We start from the raw sequence: 23,859 nt of genomic DNA on the forward strand, positions 1-23,859 counted from the left end.
TCCTTGAGTGTGGCTGTTCCCACCACTTTGAAATACCAGGAAAAAAAACAAAATGAAGGGGGAGTATAAAATCCAAGAGAAAAAGCAAGGGGAAGATGTTGGGACTCTGGACTCCAGCATTACATTACACTGAATGGGTATTTTGTACAGTTTCACAGCGTAAGCTTTTCTTCCTCTGTTTTGCTGTTAAAGCCAGTGACTACTTCAGAAGCCAGTAAATGAAAAAAAAAAAAAAACCCAAAACAAAACACAGTGCCCAGACTGGGAAGAGCCTGAGGTGCATGCTCACCAAGGCATTTGGAAATGCTGCTCACAGCTGCAACATATGCATTACCTTTACCTGGAATCAAAGCAGTCTTTCAACAAGATGGAAAGTAGCCTCAGCCTGCTGCCAGCCTTCTCTCAAGTACTTTCTTACCTGTACCATCATATCAGAAACTTCTCCAAACAAATAAACAAAGTCTTAAACAAAGAACTCATTCATCTCTAAATTAAAATAATCATGTAATCCTTAAACCCACCAAGTTACCTTTCATCTTTCCATTTTTTTTAAAATTTATCTTACCAGCTTCAGCAAGTGGCTGTAATAACGTGTCATGTTAAGGTATTCATATTCATTAGTGTTCAGGTCTTTGTTCTTTTAATAGTGTTGGAAAGAATCTACAAAGAGGCTGTATTAGGCTGCTGTCCAATCTGGGTGTTTGATCTCCCTCTGACTTCAAAAGTCAGAAGAGGAAAAAAAACAACATTGAGAATGGTTCTTTTGAATGCCAGACGGGAGTATACGATTTCTGAGCCTGCCAAGTGTTAATTGGTGTCTGCTCTGACCGTGGTACAAATAAGATTCAGAGCCAGTTCATGTACAGTCATGAATCTTGGCTATTGACAGAGTGAGCCAGCATACTAGAAGGCAGGAAAAAGTGCAATTATTATGAGACCAGCTCACAGAGGATCTTTTCAGAGATCACTTCCACGCATCATGTTACAGCATACTGTTTGGGTCCCAGCTGCCTGCCTGCGCATTACAGACCTTTCTGAGGGAGTAACTGGACTGGCTGCTGAAATTTCAGAGGTGCTTGTAACACTGCATTCAAACAAACTACCCGTCATCATCAATCTCTGTTTCTAGCAAAGGTAATGAAGTTCCCCAGAAGTACCCTGCACTGCCTGAACAACATATCCCATTGCAAACACTCCTGTCATGGCACAACGGAAAGCTGATTTGATGCAAAGAAGCATCAGAAAAGAAAATAAAAAATTCCTGCTCCTGCTAAGTTCCTGAAGAAAGCCAACTGATTAATATTACAGTTCTCAGCAAGCTGGTTTGGCAGACCTAAACATTCCTAACAGTTCTGGGGATCTTACCGGGGAAAGAAAACGGCCTACAGAAAAAGAAAATAGGGAAAATCTTTTATGCTAATTATTCCTTCTGATGTTTGTGGACATGTTTCTGCAATGCTGATTAAATCTAAACTTGGGTTAGATGGGGAGGTAACACTTTAAGCTTCATCTCCTGAGAAATCAGTCATCAGTGCTGAATGACAACCACTTTTCTACTTAGCCATGGCAGTCTTAACATATCCTAATGAAAACTGGCAACAGTTTCTTCTGTATGTGGCAGAGGAAAACCAAGGAGAATTCAGATAGAGGAATTACCATCATTAACAATCAATTTTTCTCTTAACAGCCACAGCGGATTTAGGATTTCAGAGCCTCCTTGTGACTCAAGAGACTACCCCTTCTGTGAGCAATGAGTCTAAAGCTGGAGCTACCACTTAGAGAAGCTCCTGTTCATGGGGACACCCACTGCCGTCGGTGAGCACAGATTTTGCTGAAGGGTAGGTTCTCTCCTGACAGGTGGAGGGCAGGCCACCCACTCCAGGTTTACTTTAATGCCAGTAGGAAAACCAGATAAGCCCTGAAGATGGATTACTAGGCTGACAAATCCCCCACTTGTCCCCACCTCATGCTGCTTCTCCTGGGAGCCTGTACTGAACCATGGTACATCCGTGCTGAGCTGGCTGGCTGGTGTACACACAAGCACATGCACAAACATGTGAGGGAAATATAATCTGGCAAACTAAAAATTAAAATGTCTTTATATTACGCTTAAAAAGTGCCTCTCAGAATAAGTGAAAATTTTTTTTCTTTAAATGAAAAAGGAAAAATAGTAGGCTGATATTAATATGCTCCACCAGCTACGTGCCCTTTGGATGCCAGATATAACTGTGATTTTATACCTGGACTTGTGCAAAGCCTTTGACACTGTCTCACACAACATCCTTGTCTCTAAATTGGAGAGACATGGATTTGATGGATGGACCACTGGGTGGCTAAGGAATTGGCTGGATGGTCGCACTCAAAGAGTTGCGGTCAGTGGCTTGATGTCCAAGTGGAGAGCAGTGATGAGTGGTGTTCCTCAGGGGTCAGTGTTGGGACCAGCGCTGTTTAACATCTTTGTCAGCGACAAGGACAGTGGGATTGAGTGCACCCTCAGCAAATTTTCCAATGACACCAAGCTGTGTGGTGCAGTCGACACGCTGGAGGGAAGAGATGCCATCCAGAGGGACCTGGACAGGCTTGAGAGGTGGGCCTGTGCAAACCTCATGAAGTTCAACAAGGCCAAGTGCAAGGTCCTGCACATGGATCAAGGCAATCCCAAGCACAAATACAGGCTGGGTGAAGAGTGGATTGAAAGCAGCCCTGTGGAGGACTTGAGAGTAGTAGAGGATGGAAAACTGAGTATGAGCCAGTAATGTGCACCCACAGCCCAGAAAGCCAACCGCATCCTGGGCTGCATCAAGAGAAGCGTGGCCAGCAGATCAAGGGAGGGGATTCTTCCCCTTCACTCAGCTCTCATGAGACCCCACCTGGAGTGCTGTGTTCAGCTCTGGGGTCCCAACATAAGAAGGACATGGACCTGCTCAAGCGGGTCCAGAGGAGGCCACGAAGATGTTCAGGGGGCTGGAGCACCTCCACCATGAGGACAGGCTGAGAGAGTTGGGGTTGTTTAGCCTGGAGAAGAGAAGGCTCCGGGGAGACCATATAGAGGCCTTCCAGTACTTCAAGGGGGCCTACAGGAAAGATGGGGAGGGACTCTTTTTCAGGGAATGTAGTGACAGAATGAGGGGTAATGGTTTTAAACTGAAAGAGGGTAGATTTAGATTAGATATAAGGAAGAAATTCTTTACTGTGAGGATGGTGAGACACTGGAACAGGTTGCCCAGAGAAGCTGTGGCTGCCCCCTCCCTGGAAGTGTTCAAGGCCAGGTTGGATGGGGCTTTGAGCAACCTGGTCTAGTGGAAGGTGTCCCTGCCCACGGCAGGGGGGTTGGAACTAGATGATCTTTAAGGTCCCTTCCAAGCCAAACCATTCTGTGATTCTATTATTTTTGACAGGGAAACAAAAACTGAAACCAAAACACCTGCAGCTCTGCCCAGCAAGGCACCATAATCCAAAGACATTAATCAGTTCCCAATCAATCTTGTCTACCAGCAGCTGTCAGTCAGCTCTCCGTTACCACCCATTCATCATGCCATGTCCTAACTCACTGCACGATTAGCCAGGCCTTAGTTAGGATGTCCGAGTGCCAGGACATTGCTGTTGCTGCTCACCTCAGCTACTGGGATGCCTTCAGGGGGACGGCACTGGAGCAAGACCTCTTGCTCCAAGGACACTTCTTTCCCCAAGGGCTCCTGCTCAAATGTTTTCCGGAGATCTGGGGAGAGAGAAGGAGAAGAAAAAGAATTAGTAGTATTAATAGCTGGTTGTTTAAATTACATTTGATTGCCATAGTGCATAAATGTGAGAGATCTTCCTAAACAGAGAAAATAGCATTTCTGGTCCCTGGAAAGTGAAGCACTTACTTAAAAAAGACTGGGACATGGTTTCACTTCATTCCAACTTTAAGCAGTCAAAGGTTTCATAGTGTATTTATTATTTATATTGTGATAGAGCATGTGAACCCAGTGAGGATCCAAGGCCTCACTGTGGAAGGTCATGTCCGGACATAGAACAAAAAGCAAAACAAGTCCCTTCTTCAGATAATTTACATTTGGTAAACTATGCCAATGAAGTACTAAAGAAAGTTATGGAAAATTACATAAATCTGTAAAACCAGAGCACATAAGATGAGCTGCCTTAAACTCATGGATGAAAGTGCTCGTGCTGTGATTTAATGTACTTTTAGTTTATAAGCATTAACTTTACAGTTTTAGCTAATTTGTCTTCATCTTATCATTATCCCTGTAGCACTAACTAGATAATAACAATAATAATAATAACAATAGCAATGTGGAGCTGAACTGTGCTTGGATCCCTGCACAGCACCACAGAAATGTGGCAGACAGAGAAGGCATCGAATGTGCCTCCAAACATCAGACCAGTTCATCATACTGGACAGTTGTGCACTCTGGCTTCTTTGTAAGCTTCTGTAATATCTTTGCACTGGTGGTAAAATGGATTTGAGAAGTACCCTCCTTACCACTGGCTCCGTATTTCCTCCATGGACTGGCACCCTCTCTATCGTGACAGGGAGGACAGGGTTTTGGAGAACCCAACATTCAGGCCCAGTAGCAACTGGGGATATTTCTCCCTGCTGCTAGTTCCTGCTCCAAATGGACATGGGACCATGTTCAAAGTCACATCAGAGAGCTAGCCTGACTTTAAAAAAGCCTTGCAAAAAAGTTATTTTTATTTAAGTTTTTGTTCTGAAGTCCTATGCCAGCTCACAGCAAGGTTGCACAAATACTTGTGTCATATTGAAAACAAGTCATATGGGAACAATTAAAAAGCCAAATACTTCATATTTTGAAGCCATAACCTGTGCTTGTGCTGGAAAACAGATCATCGAATTGAACCAGTTTACAAATAAAGCATCCAGAGTTATTTTTCATCTAGATTATCTCCAAGATCTGATTTACAGCTGACCCACAAGGAACTGCATCAGCACTACCAAAAGGCAAAACTTGGGGCAGACAGAAAAGGAGATGGGATGTCTGCCACCAAAATCAGCTCCTCTGAAACTCGCTTTCGGATAGCATGATGCCTCTGTCTCTTATCCTATATATTGGGAAAATTTGGTTGTTCAACTACCTAGAATTAAATGTCAAGCTAATCGTAGCATGGAAAAGCTTTGTCATAGCTGGAAATGCTGATTTTTACTTAAGCTGATAACATGATAAACTTCTAACGTTCTTAAACCCATGCATTTCCCTGGTGAAACTGAGGCACCTTCCCCTGCACTGCGGGCATGAGAGCAGTCACCCCAAATCCCACTACCTCCCCACCACTGGCATTCCTGCTCCCTCCATCACACAGGGCAGGATGCTGAGAGCCCCTCTGATGGGATAGGATTTAGGGCCACAGTTTAGGGCACAAAAAGATAAGCTTTGGCAGATCTTACAATGGCAATACAAGAAATTACTGTATCCAGCTGTCTGCTTGCTTGGGGATTACCCCCTATCAAAAGGAAGCATGTGTCAATGTCACAGCTACCTTACTACAAAATCCACCATTTCAACCTCAGTTGTTGATGAAGGGGGCTTTAACCTACAACACCAGATAACTTATGGCAAAGAGGAGAAGCAAACATCTGGAAGTGATCATTTCTTAGGATGACATGCCAAGCTGCACCAGACTGTGCCTGTTAACATCCTTGTTGCACTGCAGTTATTCCAGGCCAGCAAGGCTCACACAGAATCACAGAATCACCTAGGTTGGAAAAGACCTTGAAGATCATCCAGTCCTACCATTAACTTAAGAATGACAGTTCCCAACTACACCATGTCCCTAAGCGCTATGTCAACCCGACTCTTAAACACCTCCAGGGATGGGGACTCCACCACCTCCCTGGGCAGCTCATTCCAACGCCTAATATCCCATTCTGTAAAGAAATACTTCTTAATATCTAGCTCGTTTGTGTGAGAGTGACTACAGCAAGACAACCGGCCAGATTAGGTCAGTCTCTGACGCCTGTATGTGGCTCCCGCCACATTGCCATCTCCAGCAACACCAGCCCACCAGCTTCATCCCACCCTCGCTGACAGGCTAACCAGGGGACATTTGGGTTGTACGGCTCAATTTGAGTAAAACCAAAACCCCCCAGGTGCCCTCTGGGTGGGAGTCATTCCAAGGGCAAAATGCTGTTTTCGCTGATGCACTTCTACATGTTAAACATGGAGATAAGCAGCTCTTCAGGAGCATCTAGCAGGTACACATACATGCACAGTGAAGACAATTATAACAGATGTATTGTTCTCTAATGTCATGGCTGAGGATAAATGAGAAAGATACTGTGCTGGTAATAGAAGCATATAAGCGCAGTAATAAACAGTATATTAATAATAGCTTTCAGGTGTTCAGATATGGAGGGATGAAGACAGTAGAGGCAGATTAGATAGATAATAATCTGAGGGTTTTCCTTGACACGTTGATTTACTGTCCTGCCTACCTTCCTGAAACATTAATAGAGCTCTGAAATTCTCCATAGCCTCACGTGCACAATAATCATGTCTCTCATAAAGCACTTGCCTTTGAAAAAAACCCTCCAAATTTTAGTGCATACAAAAGTAAATAGCATTAGTCTAGAAATGTGTAATAACAGTAAAAAATCCCACTTTAACCTCTTTATTATCAACAGCTGGAATTGCTGGGTATGAACAGCCCCTTTTCCCTCAGAACCGTTGCAGTGGGGCTGCCGCAGGTGAGACAAACCCTGCGGGGACCCCGGCCCCCTTGACTGCCCGTCACCAACAGAGCCTTGCTGTGTGTGGATGCTTTTACGGCACCGTTGGATTCGAGTGAGTCAATGATCCACAAACTAAAAATATACTAAGTGGGGGCCTTGACATAACAGACAGTAATGTTCTCAAAGGAGCCATTTGATACTATTGAGTAAATTATACTAATTTGTGGAAAAAAAAGAAAGTACGTAATTGTGTATTTACAAGGTTGGGAGCTCTTATACCCTGATCTGTTGGCTCCCTCCCACATGTTCACAGCTTTACCCCACCAGAAGTACCCACTACCTCCCACCACAGCCATGGCATGTACAAATAGCTATGGATGGCAGCTGTGCAGGGCAGGTTTTACCTAACCAGGCATAAGGTTCGCTGGTTGTAACAGACAAACAAGTTAACAAGGTGGGGTTTTAAGTGATGAAGAAGCAGAGGGCCCAGACAAACAACTTCGTCACCTGCTCTAACTATCATGAAACACTCTGCTGGGACAGCACTGGGTTTTGAAATGACTGCTTTTTTTCTATGGCGCTTGCTATGACTTCCATGGATAACAATGACGTCCTTCTAATTCTTCAATCTTCAGCTTTCTTTGCCATTTAACAATTATAGTCATCATGGCAACTTCACACTGTCGACTGGGAGTGGGCGAGCTTGGTAATGTACTGAGGGACTTTGGATCTTTTCCAAGCAGAGTATTTTCAATAACATTTTTCAACTTTTCAAAGTTTCACATGAGTTACAATTGCTTGCAAGCAAGGACAGAAGGGATACATTTTTCCAGAGAATGGTAGAAGATGAATAAAATACATTCTATTAAAAAAAAAAAAAAAAAAAAAAAAAAGGAGTCTTAACAATCTTCAGAAAATATGCCTGAAAAAGCAAAACAATAAAATATTTGATCCATGCTGGGTCAGGACCTCTTTGTTTGTGAAGTGGCAGTGTGAATTATTAAAGCCTCAGGTCAGCAGCAGCCCTCTTAAGGCAATGTTGAGAGAGAGCCTTCTCTACCCTCACCTTCAATAGGGAGAGACACAAGAGAAAGACAGTTGCCCTCTCTTTCCGTTATTATTTTGGTAATGTAGAATAATCCCTGATTGTCTATGTTAGCAATACTCTTCCTCCCCTTACACAGGTAATATTGCTGCCACAGCTCATCTCTTCTGGAGCAGAGCAAGCCCTGATGGACACCTCTCTCACGTGTTTCACCCAGCTGCAGGTGGGGATGTCACTGCCAGGCTCAGGGGACAGCCTGCACCCCCACCAGGCATTTTCCAATCCCTCTAACTTCCCTTCAAGGCTGTCTTCATAAAAATAAACCAAGGAGAAGAATTAAAATTCTGTTCTGGCACCTTGAGCTGGACTCTATTTTCTTTACTAATGCATAGTCTCAGTAAATTCAAAGGGGGCTCTTGTGGCATATATCGCAGCACATTTACAGCATACTTAAGATGAGACTTTCCTCCAAGACTCCTGAAATACTCCTGCACAGCTCTCTTTGGTAAGGACAGATGGCTGCATTCAGAGCTGCATTGAAATGAGAGAATTTCCACAAGCATAAAACTGAAATAGTATAATGGGAAATCAGAATCTCAGTGTACACCATATTGTTAGCTTTATTTCTGAATCACTATGCTTTTTGGGATGAGGGGCATTAGATCTTAATTTTGATGCACTGCTAAATGACTTCCTTTTATGTTTAATGCATTTTTAACTTACAAACTACTGAGAAGTTGCATTTTCACCTGCTAAAGGTAACTTTCTACAGAAACTCATGGCATTTCCCTATTTCTTTGTTCTACATGTCAACTTATAAGAAAGAGCAAAGAATGACCTTATTCTATTTTTTAATCAAATGTACTTTATCTCTTTGCTGTTCTGGGTTTTACTGTGATGAGTGGGTGGGTAAAACTTTAAGGATATCTTTTATCATTTCTGAGAAATGCAATAAGAGGCAGACCAGACGCCTTCAAGGCAGTGCTAATGCAAGGGTGACTAATGAATGAGCATGAAAAACGGACACTTGTCAGCCAGGAATTAGATGTAAACCAGAAACAAACAGAACAATGCAGCATTACTGTCAAGGAAAGATGGATTTCTGCCCTTGGTAGACCTTAAAGACTCTAGTCTAGTTCTAGTAACTCCAATGTCAACTTCCCTTCTATAACAAACAATTCAAAAAATGAGCAAGCCCTAAGAACACAAAGAGAGAAAACATGTTATTTTCTACCCAACTTTCCTATTAACTATGCTGATTGAGAGAAGTACGCTTGGTGTGTGTTTTCAGAGAAATAAGATTTTAAGAATGTGAAAAGACCTTCATATTTCCATGCAGAAGATAGCTTGCTTTATATGGGTAAGTATATACAAGCATCCATATAAAACCAAACATGTCATAAGCAAAAAATGCTATTAAAACACTAGAAAAAAAACAGAATATGGCTTGGCACTATTTTAACCATTATTAGAGGATTAATAGGTAGCCAAGCTCTTCACTGCAAGTCTACTTCCTACTGTTGAGAGTGTTCTCAAGAGGCAAGGTTCAATGCTGTTTAAATTTTACCTAGCCTAATAAGAGATAACCAAACAGAAAAATAATTGTGGAAAAATAGTGGGAAAATGCCACTGATGTTCTACAAAATGAAAGAGGATCCATATGCTTGTGAAAACATATCTCACCGCATTTATTCCCAAACTTAGATAACTGATGCTCAGTTAGAGAAACATGACTAATATTGTAAAACTGGCCTGTTTCTCTTCCATCACTTTTCACGATGCAGGTGGAGTTACGAGATGCCTTTTTCTGAAAAAAAAAAAGGCATTAGAGACTGAATTGCAATTCTAAATGTAAGAAACCATGTGCTATCGGGCACACTTTGGCCTCTCTTTTCTGTTCACAGCTGAGTCTATGACCTTTGTGCAGGGATCAATCACACTGGTGGGTAAGTAATGGAAAGGTTAGATACAAAAACCTCTTTCTTTTTCATTTTATCCTCATGTGGTTCCAGCTCTCTGTTGTTAATTAGATCAAACCAGATTTCCACTGAGACAGTCACAGGATTGTCATCAGTCTGTAACCAAGGGGATCCCTCTGAAACCTCTATCAGTTGCTTTGGTAAGTGTGGTGCCTCACCCTGCCGAGTCCCCTGCTGTATCAGCCGCACGCTGGGTGTTGATGAAAGCCTTCTGCACTCTTTCAGTGTGAGATCGCAGCTGGACAGTGCTGTGCTCTCAGCCAGCCCAAGCATCAGTGCCTGGAGCTGAGGACAGAGGAAGTAAGTCAACACCTTGAAACCCCATCCTTATGTTCAATACACAACTCTGTGCCACTCTTTCCTTCTCTCAAAGGGCTGTTTTACATCTGGTCAGCCCTAAAGACTAATGTTGCAGCACCACAAGGCTGCCCCAGCCACCTTCTCAGCCTGAAGAGGAACATCGGGGACAGCGGAGCTTCCCCCTTTCCAAAGATGACTGGCAGGCTGCAGCTTGTGCTGAGCTTGTTAGTAGCCCTGCAGCGGTCCAGAGAGCAAGGCCTTGGGCTGCCATCCCACACAGCCAAGAATCAGCATCAGCTTTCACAGCCAAGCAGCTGACGGGGACTGAAGCAGACTTCTTGAAAGTGCACAACATCTTTTGGGGATGCAGGCTGCTACATCCTCTGACCTGAGGTACAGAATGACGAACACCTTTTCCTTGCCAGGCTACAATCTGCAAGATGCTTTGCCTGAGCCCAGGACCTTTTCTCCTCTTTTACAGTCTGAGCAAACGGTAGGTGCACACTTGCGAGCCCCTCATTCTGCCGATGGCATCTTCAGCCAGTGGGGGATAACGCTGCACCCTGACAACTCCTCGGAAACTCATAGCCTGCACGTCTGCAGAAAAAACATTTCCCCTCCCCCTCTCTTCAGATCTAAGCTAGTTCAGTCAGTTGCTGGTAAGAGAAAACACTCTTCAGCAACACAGCTTCCATGTGGGCTACGCTTATAAAGAAGAATGACCCACTCAACACATTTGGTATTGATACAATTGTAAAAAATATAAGCAAGCAAACTTTATCAAGAATTCACTAGGCAGATGGGTCCCCAGGTGTACATCGATAGCACTGTTCTCCTCCTCTTATATATTTACTTGATAGCTTGATATTTCTTGTTCTTCTTTGTAAGCTTAACCTGCAAACTAACTTATAAACTTAATTCTATTCACGATTTTATTTGGTGATTGAAGATGGAATCCAAAGTTCTTGCTTTTCAAATAAATCTAAATGTAAAGTTCAAATGACCTAATCTCAACAGGTGCTTTTTTAGATGACAGATATACTAAAGGTACTAAAGATAGACATTAGAAACATCAGGTGTACATTGCAATTCAAATGTAGAATTGAATTTACAACACACTGATACACTAAAACAGAAAATAATTTGTATAAACATAGTATTTTGTTGTTGCTCTTCTGATACACTAATCTGACTCACACAGTTATCTGGTCACTACCAATCAAAATATACACAAAATTTTCTTAACTTCCAGACTGCATTTATGTTTCACCATAAGGCACTAAGCAGACTCTAATGAAAGATGATAATTTTTTAGGCATGACAGTGTAGGTAGAATATTCTCAAGGCTCCTACTGAGGAATTTAATTCATATAATTTCAGTTAATGAGTTTCCTTTTGTTTTTTAAGCAATGCTAACCGTAAAGTCAAGTCCATCTTAATTTATAAAGTCTTAGCTCTTTATTACAAAGCAATGTGATTTGTATTTATTACTGTTACAACTGCATCCTTAGTTTGGAAGTCAGTCATGCCTGTTAACTTGGGAAGCAGTACAGAAACACGCCTGTCGGGAGCAAAAGCAAAGTGGTAGTATCAAATATGTTAAATGCTCGGTTAACTTCTCTGCTGCCCTTTCTGTGATCTGCCCTTCTCTCTTCAGTAATCTCAGCTGAAGACCACATGCCTCAGTTATCCCTTTATTAACTACAAGCAGCAGATATCGATTAGTAGAAACTTAAATGGTACACAAGGAAGGAATTAAGGTCCTTTCTCTGCTAACTCTCATACACACTTATCAAGTGCACAAAACACATTTTTGGGTTATTTTTTAATACTGCATATCCTGGACATACCTCCCTATTAAAATTTTCAAGTGATGTCCTTCCCAGCTCTCTCTCTCCCCTTATCTTGACATCCATTCAACTTTGTATCTATTGCAATGTACTCTAATGCTTTGCTTGCTACAGGAACATGTCCTCACAGTTTTACTTGGATTAGGCATATGAAGAGAAAGAAGAAAGGCACTGCAGCAATGTAACATGAAGCATGGGCCCCAGTACTAAAATGTGAGATAACAAAGTGTCAGTAAAGAATCTGTGGGGTTTTATTCATATCTCTTTCTTTGTATGACTCCACACCCCTTGTAAGTGAAGATAAACCATCAGGAGAACTAGTCTACTTTTCTGTACTGCATTTATCTTATCAGTATATAGTATCTGACATGCATATATTAGCTACATTCCCTTGAAAAAAATGTCTGAGGCAAAAAAGGCTTTTAGATAAGTACATAGGAAATGAGTATCAAATTATACAAAAGATTAACAAGCACAGTTCCTTACTACATCAGGGCTTCTTAAAATGACTTTTTTTTTTTTTAAAAATTCTGATTTTAAGATAATGAGTAAGGGAAAAGAAGAGACTATCCACATTCATTACACCAAAAAAAGTAACAGAAATTACAGTGAAAGCTGCTATTTCCTTATAGGTTTTCCACAAATCCAAAACCTGGCAGCAGATTTAGCGCTTATAGTCTTACTAAATTTTCTCAAGGACAGCATGAGTTAACATCATGAAGTCAGTGAGGCTACAGCAACACCAAACTGGAACAAATGAAAAGTGAGGTTGCTCTATGCACATGGGCTCAAAGCAATTTGTCTTAGCCACCCCTTTATTATCTGATTTAAAAATTAGGTCAAATCCTGCAGCTATTGTTTAGTCTTTATCAGATGTATTTTCCAGTGGGTTTAACTCTACTCTTGGTTACACAGGCTCAGACCTCATTCATCCTTTTAACAGGAATTTTGCCCTGTTTGGCTTTATCTGTTCAGTGACATCAGTCTTGTTACATAAAACTCACATTAAAAGTTTATATTGGGCTTGGGTTTTTTTCAGCCAAAGGTAAAGCTACCCAACCCTCCTCCTTCCTCCCTCCCTCAACAAAAGTAACGTTTTTTTAATTGAGAAGCATAACTGCATCAAAACGTATTAGTGACTCCTAGTGCTCCTGATAGGATGTGACTAGAATAGAAATGTGTGAATAAATAGGAAGTGCATTTTAGCACCTTCATAGGCCAGTATTTCAGAAAATTTATACTTTTCCAGCTCCACCAAGATATACATTAGGTGTCCCTACTTTGTTGGTTACTATCTAGACTGACAAAGTGAAAAGTAATCCTTACAAATCCACTAGTTTAAGAGGATGAAATGCTCAGCTCTGTTCTCATGGGGAGACTGACGCCTCAGGAACATGAATTCCATGAAACAGGTAAAAAGCTCCTTTTCGGAAGTGGCCTGCACAGAAGGGAGAGATTTCCTAACACACTCTTGGTCCAGGAGTGCAACAATGAAATGTTGTTAAATGCCCTGAACACTTAGAGAAGCCAGGATGTTGGCTTTAGACTCAGACTCTTTTCCTGTTTATATTGCTAGCATGGGCAGCCTTTGAAAACCAGAAGCATCTTCACCCCATATTTATAGATTGCTCCCTTCCTGAACAACTGAAGCTTTTGGCCAGAGCGATGTTGTAATTGATTTTCACAGAGAACTTTCATTGACTAGGTTGTTATGTACTTTCTGACACATGCCTGACCCTGCATTAAACAAATACAAGCCGCTTTTCCAGGATGCACATTTTTCACACTTTCAAATTACTTTTCAGTTAATTCTATTACACGCTCAGTGAACAGAGATGTTGCATGCTATTTTTTTTTTTCTTTGTTTTAATGCAGTGCAGCTCCAGCCCTTGAGAGGACACAATAATTCCAGAATAAGACCAGTGGGCATAAGGGAGAAAAGAGAGAAAGAGGAAAAGGATGAGGAGGAGAGGAAGAGGGAGAAAGAGAGAAGCTTTTCTTAATGTGCTACATATGGGTAGTTATGCTACACTTGTACCTGTCAAGATGAAATCACCAGGTTCAGATATTAAAATAAATAATAACATAACTTAAGCAGAGAACTTTACATGTACCCCTCACCTTTCCTAAAGGTGTCAGTGCTCACTTTTTGTACCAATTAAAAGCATAGACTGCATCAGTGACAAACATGCAACTACAGCTGCAGACAGAGCTGGAGAGATGGACTCTTCTGTCCCTCTTAACTTTTGGACATCCTTGATTTTCTGGATTAATAAATACTACATGGACCCCACCTTGCAACCCAGTCTCATGGCACATTGTGTAACCATCAGAAGACTTACCAGCTATGTTTAAAGTTTATTAGGAAATAACTATTATATTGCCAGCACAGATTCAGTCCTCTGAAATCAAGGCAGTGAATACAGACAAGTATTTGGTATAGCTGAATCTAGAGTTTAAAATAGTGATTTTGTAGACAAATGAAATCACAAAGTAAGGCATATATCCCACATCGTATGTCTGAGTTCCTAAAAAAATAGTCGTAAGTGACCTGAGAAATTTACAGAATTCTGTGACATTGGAAATGCAGAAAATGTGCTTTTGCTGCTGTTTGAAAATCTGCAGTTTGAAGGCCTAACATTTCAACTCTTAATCCAAAGGAGTCTAAGTAATTTGCCTGCGTCACAGCTGCCCAAGAACCCCAAATTCATGAACAAAAGATTAAACAAACTTCAGTAAAATACAAAGCCACATTTGAGTTACAGGCACATAAAACTCCCTGGAATTTATTTAATGAGACTGTTCTAAAAAATCCCACCAAGACTCCAAAAAAATCACTGAACTGACTGTTGCTCTCTCTCCAAAATACGGTAAGAAAAAGAAGCAAACTCTGTATTATGAGCACCTTCAATAGAAATTTGGACACCTGTGAAGAAATGTCAATTGATATAAAATAACTTGCATATGCATACAATGATTATGTGTTATATAGAAATTAAGCACATAGATATGGCAGTACACAAAAGTTACTTAACCATCAAGTGAAATACACTCAGACTTCTAAACTGTGTTAATTTAATGGTCATCTGTCAAGGGCTAACTGGCAGGACATGAAAATCTACTTAATTTAAGAGTCATAATCTAAAAAACCTGTTCAAACATTGCTAAGCCTCTCTGAAGTGCTGACTGCTTAGAAGAAATAAATTTGAAATCACTCTCTTTTGTTTCAGTACAGAAAAAGAAAATCCTGAAAGTCTTGCTAAATTTCCTGCCATGGGAAAGCACTATGCACATATGTAATGGCACTTCTAATTTTGCAGGAAGACTGTCTGTACAATATTGTAGCTGCCCTTAACCCTGGGGAAATTCTTCCCTGAGGTTAGTCCTGTACTAAAAAGTAAAGATCCTCTATTTCCAGTCAGTTACTTGGACTAAAAGCATTCAAAAATGGGTATTTAAATTGAACCTCTGAGATTTGTATCTGGATGTTTACACAGAAGGTAACTCCTCTTCGAGGATTTAACCAAGTAATAATTTCTCAAGAACAAAGGGAGAACCAAGCTCTAAATGAAGAGTTTTAAATGACAGAGTCTTTCCTCTAACGTGCCTGTGAAAAGCTTTATTTGGCTGGAAGAATTCTCTTCTCTCATTATAAATTGTTAGTAGTGCAGCAAACATATTGCAAACCCAGCTTCTAATGACCTTTTCTCACAAAATGTGTTTTTGCTGAGGTGAAAGCAGAGGAAGAGATACAATTCCAGATGATATATTTTGTTCCCATTATACAAAACAGGATTTCATCATGTGAAAGAGAAATGGGAGTCCCCAGTGTGACTACTCTATTACAAAGAAAAGCACCCTTTGAAAATTAATGAACATTAAATATTTGTACAGTCAAATGAAGATCTGTTTTCAGGGAACTGGTTGCCCTGTGTTCTTGGGGTCTAAGCTGGGAATGGTTCAAAATAAATATTGAGATTAGTAGCCATGAATAACAATGATGAAATATTAGGGTTGAGATGACCACTTTCAAACTTGTATTACCAATCTGATTACATGATATGCTAAACAGACATTTTTGTTCTTTATTAAGGAAGAGCAGCTTTATTATATGATTGCAGAGATATATATTTTCAACTTTGTAGAAAAGGACCTGGGGGTCCTGGTGGACACCAAGCTGACCATAAGCCAGCAATGTGCCCTTGTGGCAAATAAGGCAAATGGTATCCTGGGCTGCATTAGACAAAAAGTACTGGCAGCAGGTCAAGGGAGGTGATCTTTCCCCTCTGCTCAGCACTGGTGAGGTCACACCAGGAGTACTGGGTCCAGCTCTGGGCTCCTCAGTACAAGAGAAACACGGACACATTAGAGACAGTCCTTCAAAGGGGCACAAAGATGCCTAGCATCTCTCCTACAAGAAAAGGCTGAGAGAGCTGGGACTATTCAGCCTGGAGGAGAGAAGGCTCAGGGGGATCTCATCCATGTCTACAAACACCTGAAGGGAAGGTGCAAAGAAGATGGAGCCAGGCTCTTATCAGTGATGTCCAGTGACAGGACCAGAGGCAATGGACACAAACTGAAACACAGGAGGGTCCCTCTGAACATCAGGGAACACTTTTTCAATGTGAGGGTGACCAAGGACTGGCACACGTTGCCCAGAGAGGTGGTGGTGGGGGGGGTGTCTCCCTCCCTGGAGATATTAAAAAGCCGCCTGGAATGAGTCCTGGGCAACAGGCTCTAGGTGGCCCTGCTTGAGCAGGGGGTTGGACCAGATGACCTCCAGAGGTCCCTTCCAGCCTCAACCATTCTGTGATTCTGTGAAAGGAACAGCTGTCACCTCATTTCATAACTTGCTTTGGTAATATTCCTACTCATTAGCTTCAGACACTTTTCTTGAGACATGTAACTGCTGTACTCAAGAAATATTGTTTTTGATGCTCATCCCCCACACAAAGGAGAAGAATGAGATTTTCCTCTTAAGAACAGGATAAACTGAAATTCTTACGAATGCTTCTGAAGGCCTTAATTTTAGTATGCATCAATAACTGCAGAAAATACAAAGCCTAACTGGTCAGAAACAAAATCTCTTTCCCAAACAGCAGAGATTCCACTTTTCCTCACCCAAACACCATCAACTCAACACACAGAGCAAAGACACTCACATGCAATACGGACGTAGGCTTTCCGGCTCTTGGTGGTGCCTGCAGAGCTCCAGGCAACACACTGGCACCAGTAATCTTCAGGCCCGAAGAGTTCCTCGACTTGCTGGCGGGAAATCTCAATGCTTACCTCTCGGACAATCAGACCTGTCAGGGTAGAAGTAATTCTGGTCAATATTAGGCTTACAGATAGAAAGAAAAAAGTGTAGTACAGAAGTCTGCTTGCAAAGTTGTTGTGAGACCTTACAGCTCTCTACCAATATCTACTCAGCAACATGGACTGTCACAATGATGTGAAGGGAAGTAAACACCACTTTATCTGCATAATAAGAGAAGTGGGTGAATGAAAACTAATCAGTGCGATTCTGACTTTTATCACATGTACGTTAGACAAGTAAGAGGAACAGCATCTCACCTTATATAAATTGTACCATGTCCTTCCGACGATTTACATCAAGGACGATCCAGCCCAGTTTTATTTTCATATGAATATAAAAAAACAACAGGGTCATTCAATTTATATGATTCCCTTATCCCTCCTGTATTTCATCTCCTTTTGCTAGACAGATACAGAACAGGGAGAAGTCCTGTTCACTCTGACACAGGAAAACGGATTTTACCATTGCAGAAAATGCCCCAATACTCTGTAATGATGGGTACATGTGCTGCAGTATGGTTATTGCAAGCTGTAGTTTGGGGACTATTACTGTCATATATACTGCAGATACTGCAATGTTTTTTAGGTGATTTTGTAATACAGTGCAATACACTTCAGTGTCTGACAGTCTCCCTGGCCCTGCCCTCCATAACACATCTCAACGAAACCCCCCCAAAACCCACAGTTGCACCAACAACGACAATGACCCACTCGCTATCCTTCCTAGCAGACCAATACTTGCCCACATTTCCCACACAGTGCTCTCTGTTGGGAAGCCGTTTTGCTTCTCCTAAGTGCAAGGAAATACTGTGGTGTCTCACGACACCACTGCAAAGATCGTTGGTAATAAGTTGATCCTCTAATGACAACCAGTGTTCCATACCAACACAACCCCTTTCTCTGCCTCAAAATGCACTGCCTGTTCTAAACACTCTTAATTTCAGCCAAGATACCGGGCGGGGGCGGGAAAGAGTGCTTACACCTCTTGTCAGCATATTTGGTCTTTGTTGCTGATGCCAAAGAATCAATAAACTTTTAATGTGTGTCTGCCTGTAGAAAACACCATCGCCATTTCAAAAATGCACTCTTGCAAACAGCCTTGAATATATAAATTCACATTGAAATATTTTGTGTAGTGGGACTGATTTTCTTTTTCCTTCTAGAATTGCCAGGAAACTCAACTGAAAGATCCTTGGATCACAGCGTGCACAGTTTGTCCCTATCACCAAACACCAAAGGGCAGGTCCTTCTGCTGAGCACAGACTTGAGCCCGTGGAGGCCAGCTACCCTCAGCCTCCTGCCACAGGCTTACAAGGTGATATTCATAACGTGAATGTTCCCAATTGTACAGCACAGCACGTTCCTCAAGCGCTGGAAACGAGGCCAGCCCTTTGATTTGCCTCCAGCCTCACAGAGGCTCTATTCAGGAGCCAATGATTAATTACTGTTTGTACACAGTTGTGCACTGTCATTGAGGCTGCATGCTGTTTGCATCCAAAACTTGGTTAACAACCTAACAGCAGAAAGGAATTCATGCATGTAATACCATAGACTTCTCTGATGGGAATGCCTTCTAATGAGATGCATTTTGTTGATGGAGACTATCACAGTCTAGCTCCCTTTTTATTTCATTATCCTTGACATCTTTAGCCACTGAATAATCAGCCACTTTGGGGAAACACTTAATAGCTTTCCTCCTTGAAATGAAATACTCAAAACATGGCAACTGCACTCCAAAGAATGGAAATCAAAGTGGTGCATGGGCATTTGATATGCAGTGAACACTGTGTTACAAACTTGTTCTACTTTGATGAGCTAATTTGGCTCCAAAAGGGGTCTGAGGGATAGCTTTTGTCCTGTTGAGAAGAGCATGAAGAGGGTGCGGACGGATCATGTACATTACATACATAAAAACGGTTATATTTTCCCAGTGCAATTGCTGCCTGCCTAAAGATTACTTCAGTTCATTCCCAGTTTTTATAGCACTAGTCCAGGGAGCCTTTGAGGGTTACAATATTATGTTTTTATAATAAGGCTGATTATGACAGAGTTTGATGGAGCAGTGAACTTTGTTACCCGAGGGCTAAAGCAAGCAGGCTCATAATGACAGTACTGGTTAATAATGATTATGAAACAGTCTTAACATTCAGGACTCAAATGCCATTTTCTGATAGTCTGTTGATGATACAAAACCATGTGACAAATAGCTCTCACTGAATGCACCAGCAGAACTTTTTATCTCTGACTTACTGAGATGCTTTCTAATTCAAAATACCAACGTACTCCAGCTAATGTCTTTTGGGACAGCCATGACATACTGATAGGTTTCAGGTTATTCAAAGTAAATTGGCCTTTGATCTTTGAGTCATATCAATTGTTGCACCATGACCAAAGAGATGCACACCTTCTTTACATACCAAATAGATGCTGCCTCTTTCTGCTTACAAGCAAAAAAATATCACTGCGTCTTTGTCTCTAAGGTAAACTCTTTTTCCTAGAGTTCAAAATGTATCAAGCCAGTTTGTGATAGCATGAGATCATCTGGGATGTAAGGATCCATGGCCAGAACTTGAAGCTGATTCAGTCACTCCTTCCCAGTGTCACTCACTGGCACCTCATTGCACAAACAGCTACATCAATCTAGAAGAAACATCTCACCAGCTGAAATGCACCCAGCCTCGGACTCCGGGGCAAGCGCAAAGGGCTGCGTTTCCCTTCTTGTACCAACTCACAATTCTATTCCTTCTGCTAACACACCTCAATGTAACCCCTAACAGAAAATCCCTTTCTAGGCTAGATTACAAAAAATGCAATTTGCTGAGATACCTCAAATAGCAACTGCCTTGTTACCAGCTGACATACTGCTCTACATCAGATTTCAGAGGAGCTGGTACAGTCTGCTTTCATTCAGGAGTGTATTGCTTATCCATTTCACCTGGGCACCAAGTGCAGGACAACCCTGGTATGATGACTTCAAAGAGAGATCTTCATCTTACCCCTGTTGAAGCTGCTTCTGCTTCTACATCAAAGAACAGTAGCTGGAGTCATAAAATTAAAAAAAAAGCCAAACAACCCATGTCTCAATATTTCCAGACAACGTGACATGCTGTGCCTGTAGTTCAGGCAACTCTTTATCAAATTGTTTGATTATAGGTGAGTGCACAACCTCTGAGTGCAAAAATAGAAGTCACTTTAAAAGGAGTCCCTATATTTTGCCTAAATATATTTAGGACAAGACAGATTAAGAGATTAGCAGTAATTTATGCATCATATAACCTACTCGGTATTGGCCAATTTTACTTTGTCATAGTAACAAAACGTTGCCCTCTCACAGAGAGTATCATCTCCTCTACCTTACCTTCTTTATTAGAAATATATTGAATTCTTCAGTCTAGTTCCTCATATGGCTAAGCTATACAGCAGGTGAAGATATGCAGCATAAATGTTTTCTTACATTGAGTAAACTGCACATTTCCAGAATTAATATAATCACGTAGATGGTGGCACAATCCACAAGAAGTCAGGATCTTCCTCATTTAAAGCAATGCACTAACAAACACAGCTGAAGGGAGATAACAGAAATGTGGGCAGCTAGAATGCTTGACAGGTCCCTTCTAATGCATATAAATCCATAAAGAGCATCTATATAGTATTTCTAACTCATACACTCCCTGTGATGAATAACTAGAATATGACAAGGAAAAGCATTTGCTTGTACTGTCCAAATTTAATCTGCATTCAACAAAGTGAGAACTGTTTCTGTAGCCCCTTGCAGCCCATCTGGATCTTGGGTATGAAGACAGATATGTGAAGATATTTGGTCTAATTATCACTCTTACTTTTGGCAACAAGAAGATTGTAAAGAGAGGAGCTTTAAAATGAAAATGCAGAAAATCAAAGTAATTTAAAGCAATTCTCAAAAATAAATGGTAATTGTATCTTAAGATTGTTCACTGAAAAAAATCACAGATCCTTAAAAATGCATCCCCAGGTTGCTGGGCTCTTTCTGTATAGGCATTTCTTTTCTGATCTTGATGAATAACTGCATCATTCCCAAGAGAGCAGCAATGCAAGAAGTTTTACAACTTGAGCACAAGGAAGAAAAAAAATCTGAGGAAAAAACAAAAGCAAAAATATTTGCTGTCCTCTCTGGGTCCTGAGTATACAGATCTGGGTCTGCTGGGTTATAAAAGATGTCACAGAGGTTGCTCAAGGCTGGGGCTGTTTATACACCCAGATCAGTCAGATTTAATACACTTACCTAAACCTGGCACCAGAAAAAGACATTACATTGGTGGAATTTCCCTAAAGAGAGGCCCAAAATCCTATAGCTGTTAGGAGACTAAATAAACCAGTCTAAGATATCCTTTTGCCCCTAACAGTTTTCTGACCAGTTGAGGACAGAGGATAACTTACAAGAAGGCTCAGGGCGTCTGGCATAATCAGTCTGCAATTATGTCCCAGTCCCATGAATTAAATATTTTTGCATATTTAGTAGCACAGCATATACAATTATTCATTTCAATAAAATAAATATATCTCTGGGACTAACACAACTTGGGCTCTGAAAAAGAGTAGGAAGGAACCAGAACTTTACTTATTTCTGTAGTTGCACGTTAATGAGGGATTCATGGGCGGAGAGAGGCAGAGGGTGGAGGGAGCCTTGCTCAGTCTTCCTACTGGCAATGTGTGCACCGAGGAGAGGCACTGGCTGATAGTATGTATCAAAATAAAACTACCACCCCTCCTGGAGCAAAAGAAAGTCTGAAGAGGGAATTGTGCCTTATATACATGGTCTTTTATTATAAGCTGTATCCTAGAAACACAGTCAAGCAAAGTCACACTTCATTGACACGGTCCCCAAGCACTTCACTTAGCTGGCTATACAAACTGTGAGGTAGATTATCTGGTCTTCAGAGGCAGAAATGTTATCTTTTTTAATGTATGCAAATGTAATGTAACTGTATGATATTATGTTAGATTATTAGTAACTGCAGTAATAAATCATGGGTTCCATATTGCACCCGCCAAAGTAATTGGCAAATTTCCCAATGATTTTAACAGAAGCAGATTTGCCAATCAGACTCACTTCTTTCTAGAGGGAAACAATAATGTCTTATAAGGTTCTGCAACTGTGTATGACTATGCAAGACAATAAATTATTACTGTAAACATCTGAAAACAAAAGATTATTATCAATCAAATGTAATTATCCAACCTGGGGTCAGTCTACGTCACAGAGTTAGTATCTACACCTCACTGGGCATCATTCTGCCAAGAAATTATTTTGATGCATTTTGGCTGCCATAAATGTTCAGCATTTGATATTAATACTCCACATGTGTGAAAATATTCCCCAGGACTTTGATAGAGAAATTTTTGTGGAAGTATTATATTGGCCTGTGTTTGACCATCTGGCACAACACTAAACAGGAGCTATTTAGTTGCAAGACTAAACTGCACTTACAAACTCCAAGAAATGGCATGGATAATTTGTTTATTTCCTCTGTAAGTAGAAGTTCAAACAATTTCTGTGCTTTTGTGCTTTCATTTGCCCAAAAGGTATTTCATTAATTAGTAATCATATACACCATAGAACACATTTCTCAAGGAGATGGGACTTTATGACCTACTGGTCTGGAAAAAGACATTACTGTAATACATGCATATAGATTGCAGGTGTATCACAGCCACTATAAATAAGTATGGCAATACAGCCCCTTTTCATGCAGGTAACTTGCATGAAAGTCTACAAGTTCAATTTCTTAAAATCGTTACTCAGAGCACCCTCCCAAACCTGACGTTCAGTGCTGTTGGCTCCCCTGTCCCTAGACAGGCACAGATTCCCCCAACTGCATGCACCCCCAAATCTCCCTTCCTACTGTGCGGTGGGGACACAGAGGGCAGGGACAGAAGAAGCTTTGGGGAGTCAGCAGCAAAACAGCTCTGGGGTAGGGGGATTCCTCTGCACGTCCATGCAACACATGCTGCTATAGAATCAAACTATATGGCCTGTAACTTCACAGTGCATCCCCATTCAGATCCTCACCCTAGACATACAGAAAAATGCCGTGGTTTGCTCAGTCTTAAAATAAATCAGTGCCAGTCTGAAACAGTCCATGCTTTCTGACTCATAGTTCCTTCTTCTAGCTATTAGGAGTAGGAGAGGGATGTGAAGGAATACTTTATGAATGTTGCTCAGTCAGGACAGATTTGAATTACATAAGTACACACACTTCTTAATGCAAGATGAGGGTGGCAGGAGAATCCTGATACCAAAAAAGAAAATCAGAGTTTTGCAATAGTTTGGGGAGAGGCTGGATTATCTCCACAGTATTTGGCAAAAAGGATGAAAGCATTTTCAGTTCACATAGTCCCCATCTGTCTTACATTTCATACAAAGCTTCATCCAAAAATCCTTAAAGCAGCACCATGTTTTTTCCTTCATGAAAGTGGCCAAGACCATACACCAAAGTGGTATGACTGCAAACAGACAATAAAAGGTAAACAGACCGCTTTCTTATGCAGTTCTTTGTCATAAGATTACTCTCTGATGGCAAAACTTAAGTGCCCAAAGCCAAGAATGATGATCTTTTTACTTACTGATAGTCCAGAATGACCTGTCCAATTTATTTAATCGCTCATCACAGGTACTATGAACAACCTGCCTATGTAGCAGAA

General features: G+C 41.2%; 1 protein-coding gene across 2 annotated transcripts in view; it reads right to left on the reverse strand.

Moving 5' to 3' along the window:
* The window catches only part of UNC5C (unc-5 netrin receptor C), a 266,275-nt gene that overhangs the window by 65,679 nt on the left and 176,737 nt on the right, over nucleotides 1-23,859 (reverse strand). For both annotated transcript variants that reach the window (XM_074866782.1, XM_074866781.1), the window contains exons 3-4: nucleotides 17,025-17,168; nucleotides 3,615-3,718 (exon numbers count right to left, since the gene is read on the reverse strand). In XM_074866782.1, coding sequence (XP_074722883.1) covers nucleotides 3,615-3,718; nucleotides 17,025-17,168 — 248 coding nt within the window. The remainder of the gene's footprint in view (nucleotides 1-3,614; nucleotides 3,719-17,024; nucleotides 17,169-23,859) is intronic.

This window comes from Strix uralensis, chromosome 4 (assembly GCF_047716275.1).
Source record: "Strix uralensis isolate ZFMK-TIS-50842 chromosome 4, bStrUra1, whole genome shotgun sequence".
In the NCBI taxonomy this organism is placed as follows: Eukaryota; Metazoa; Chordata; class Aves; order Strigiformes; family Strigidae; genus Strix; species Strix uralensis.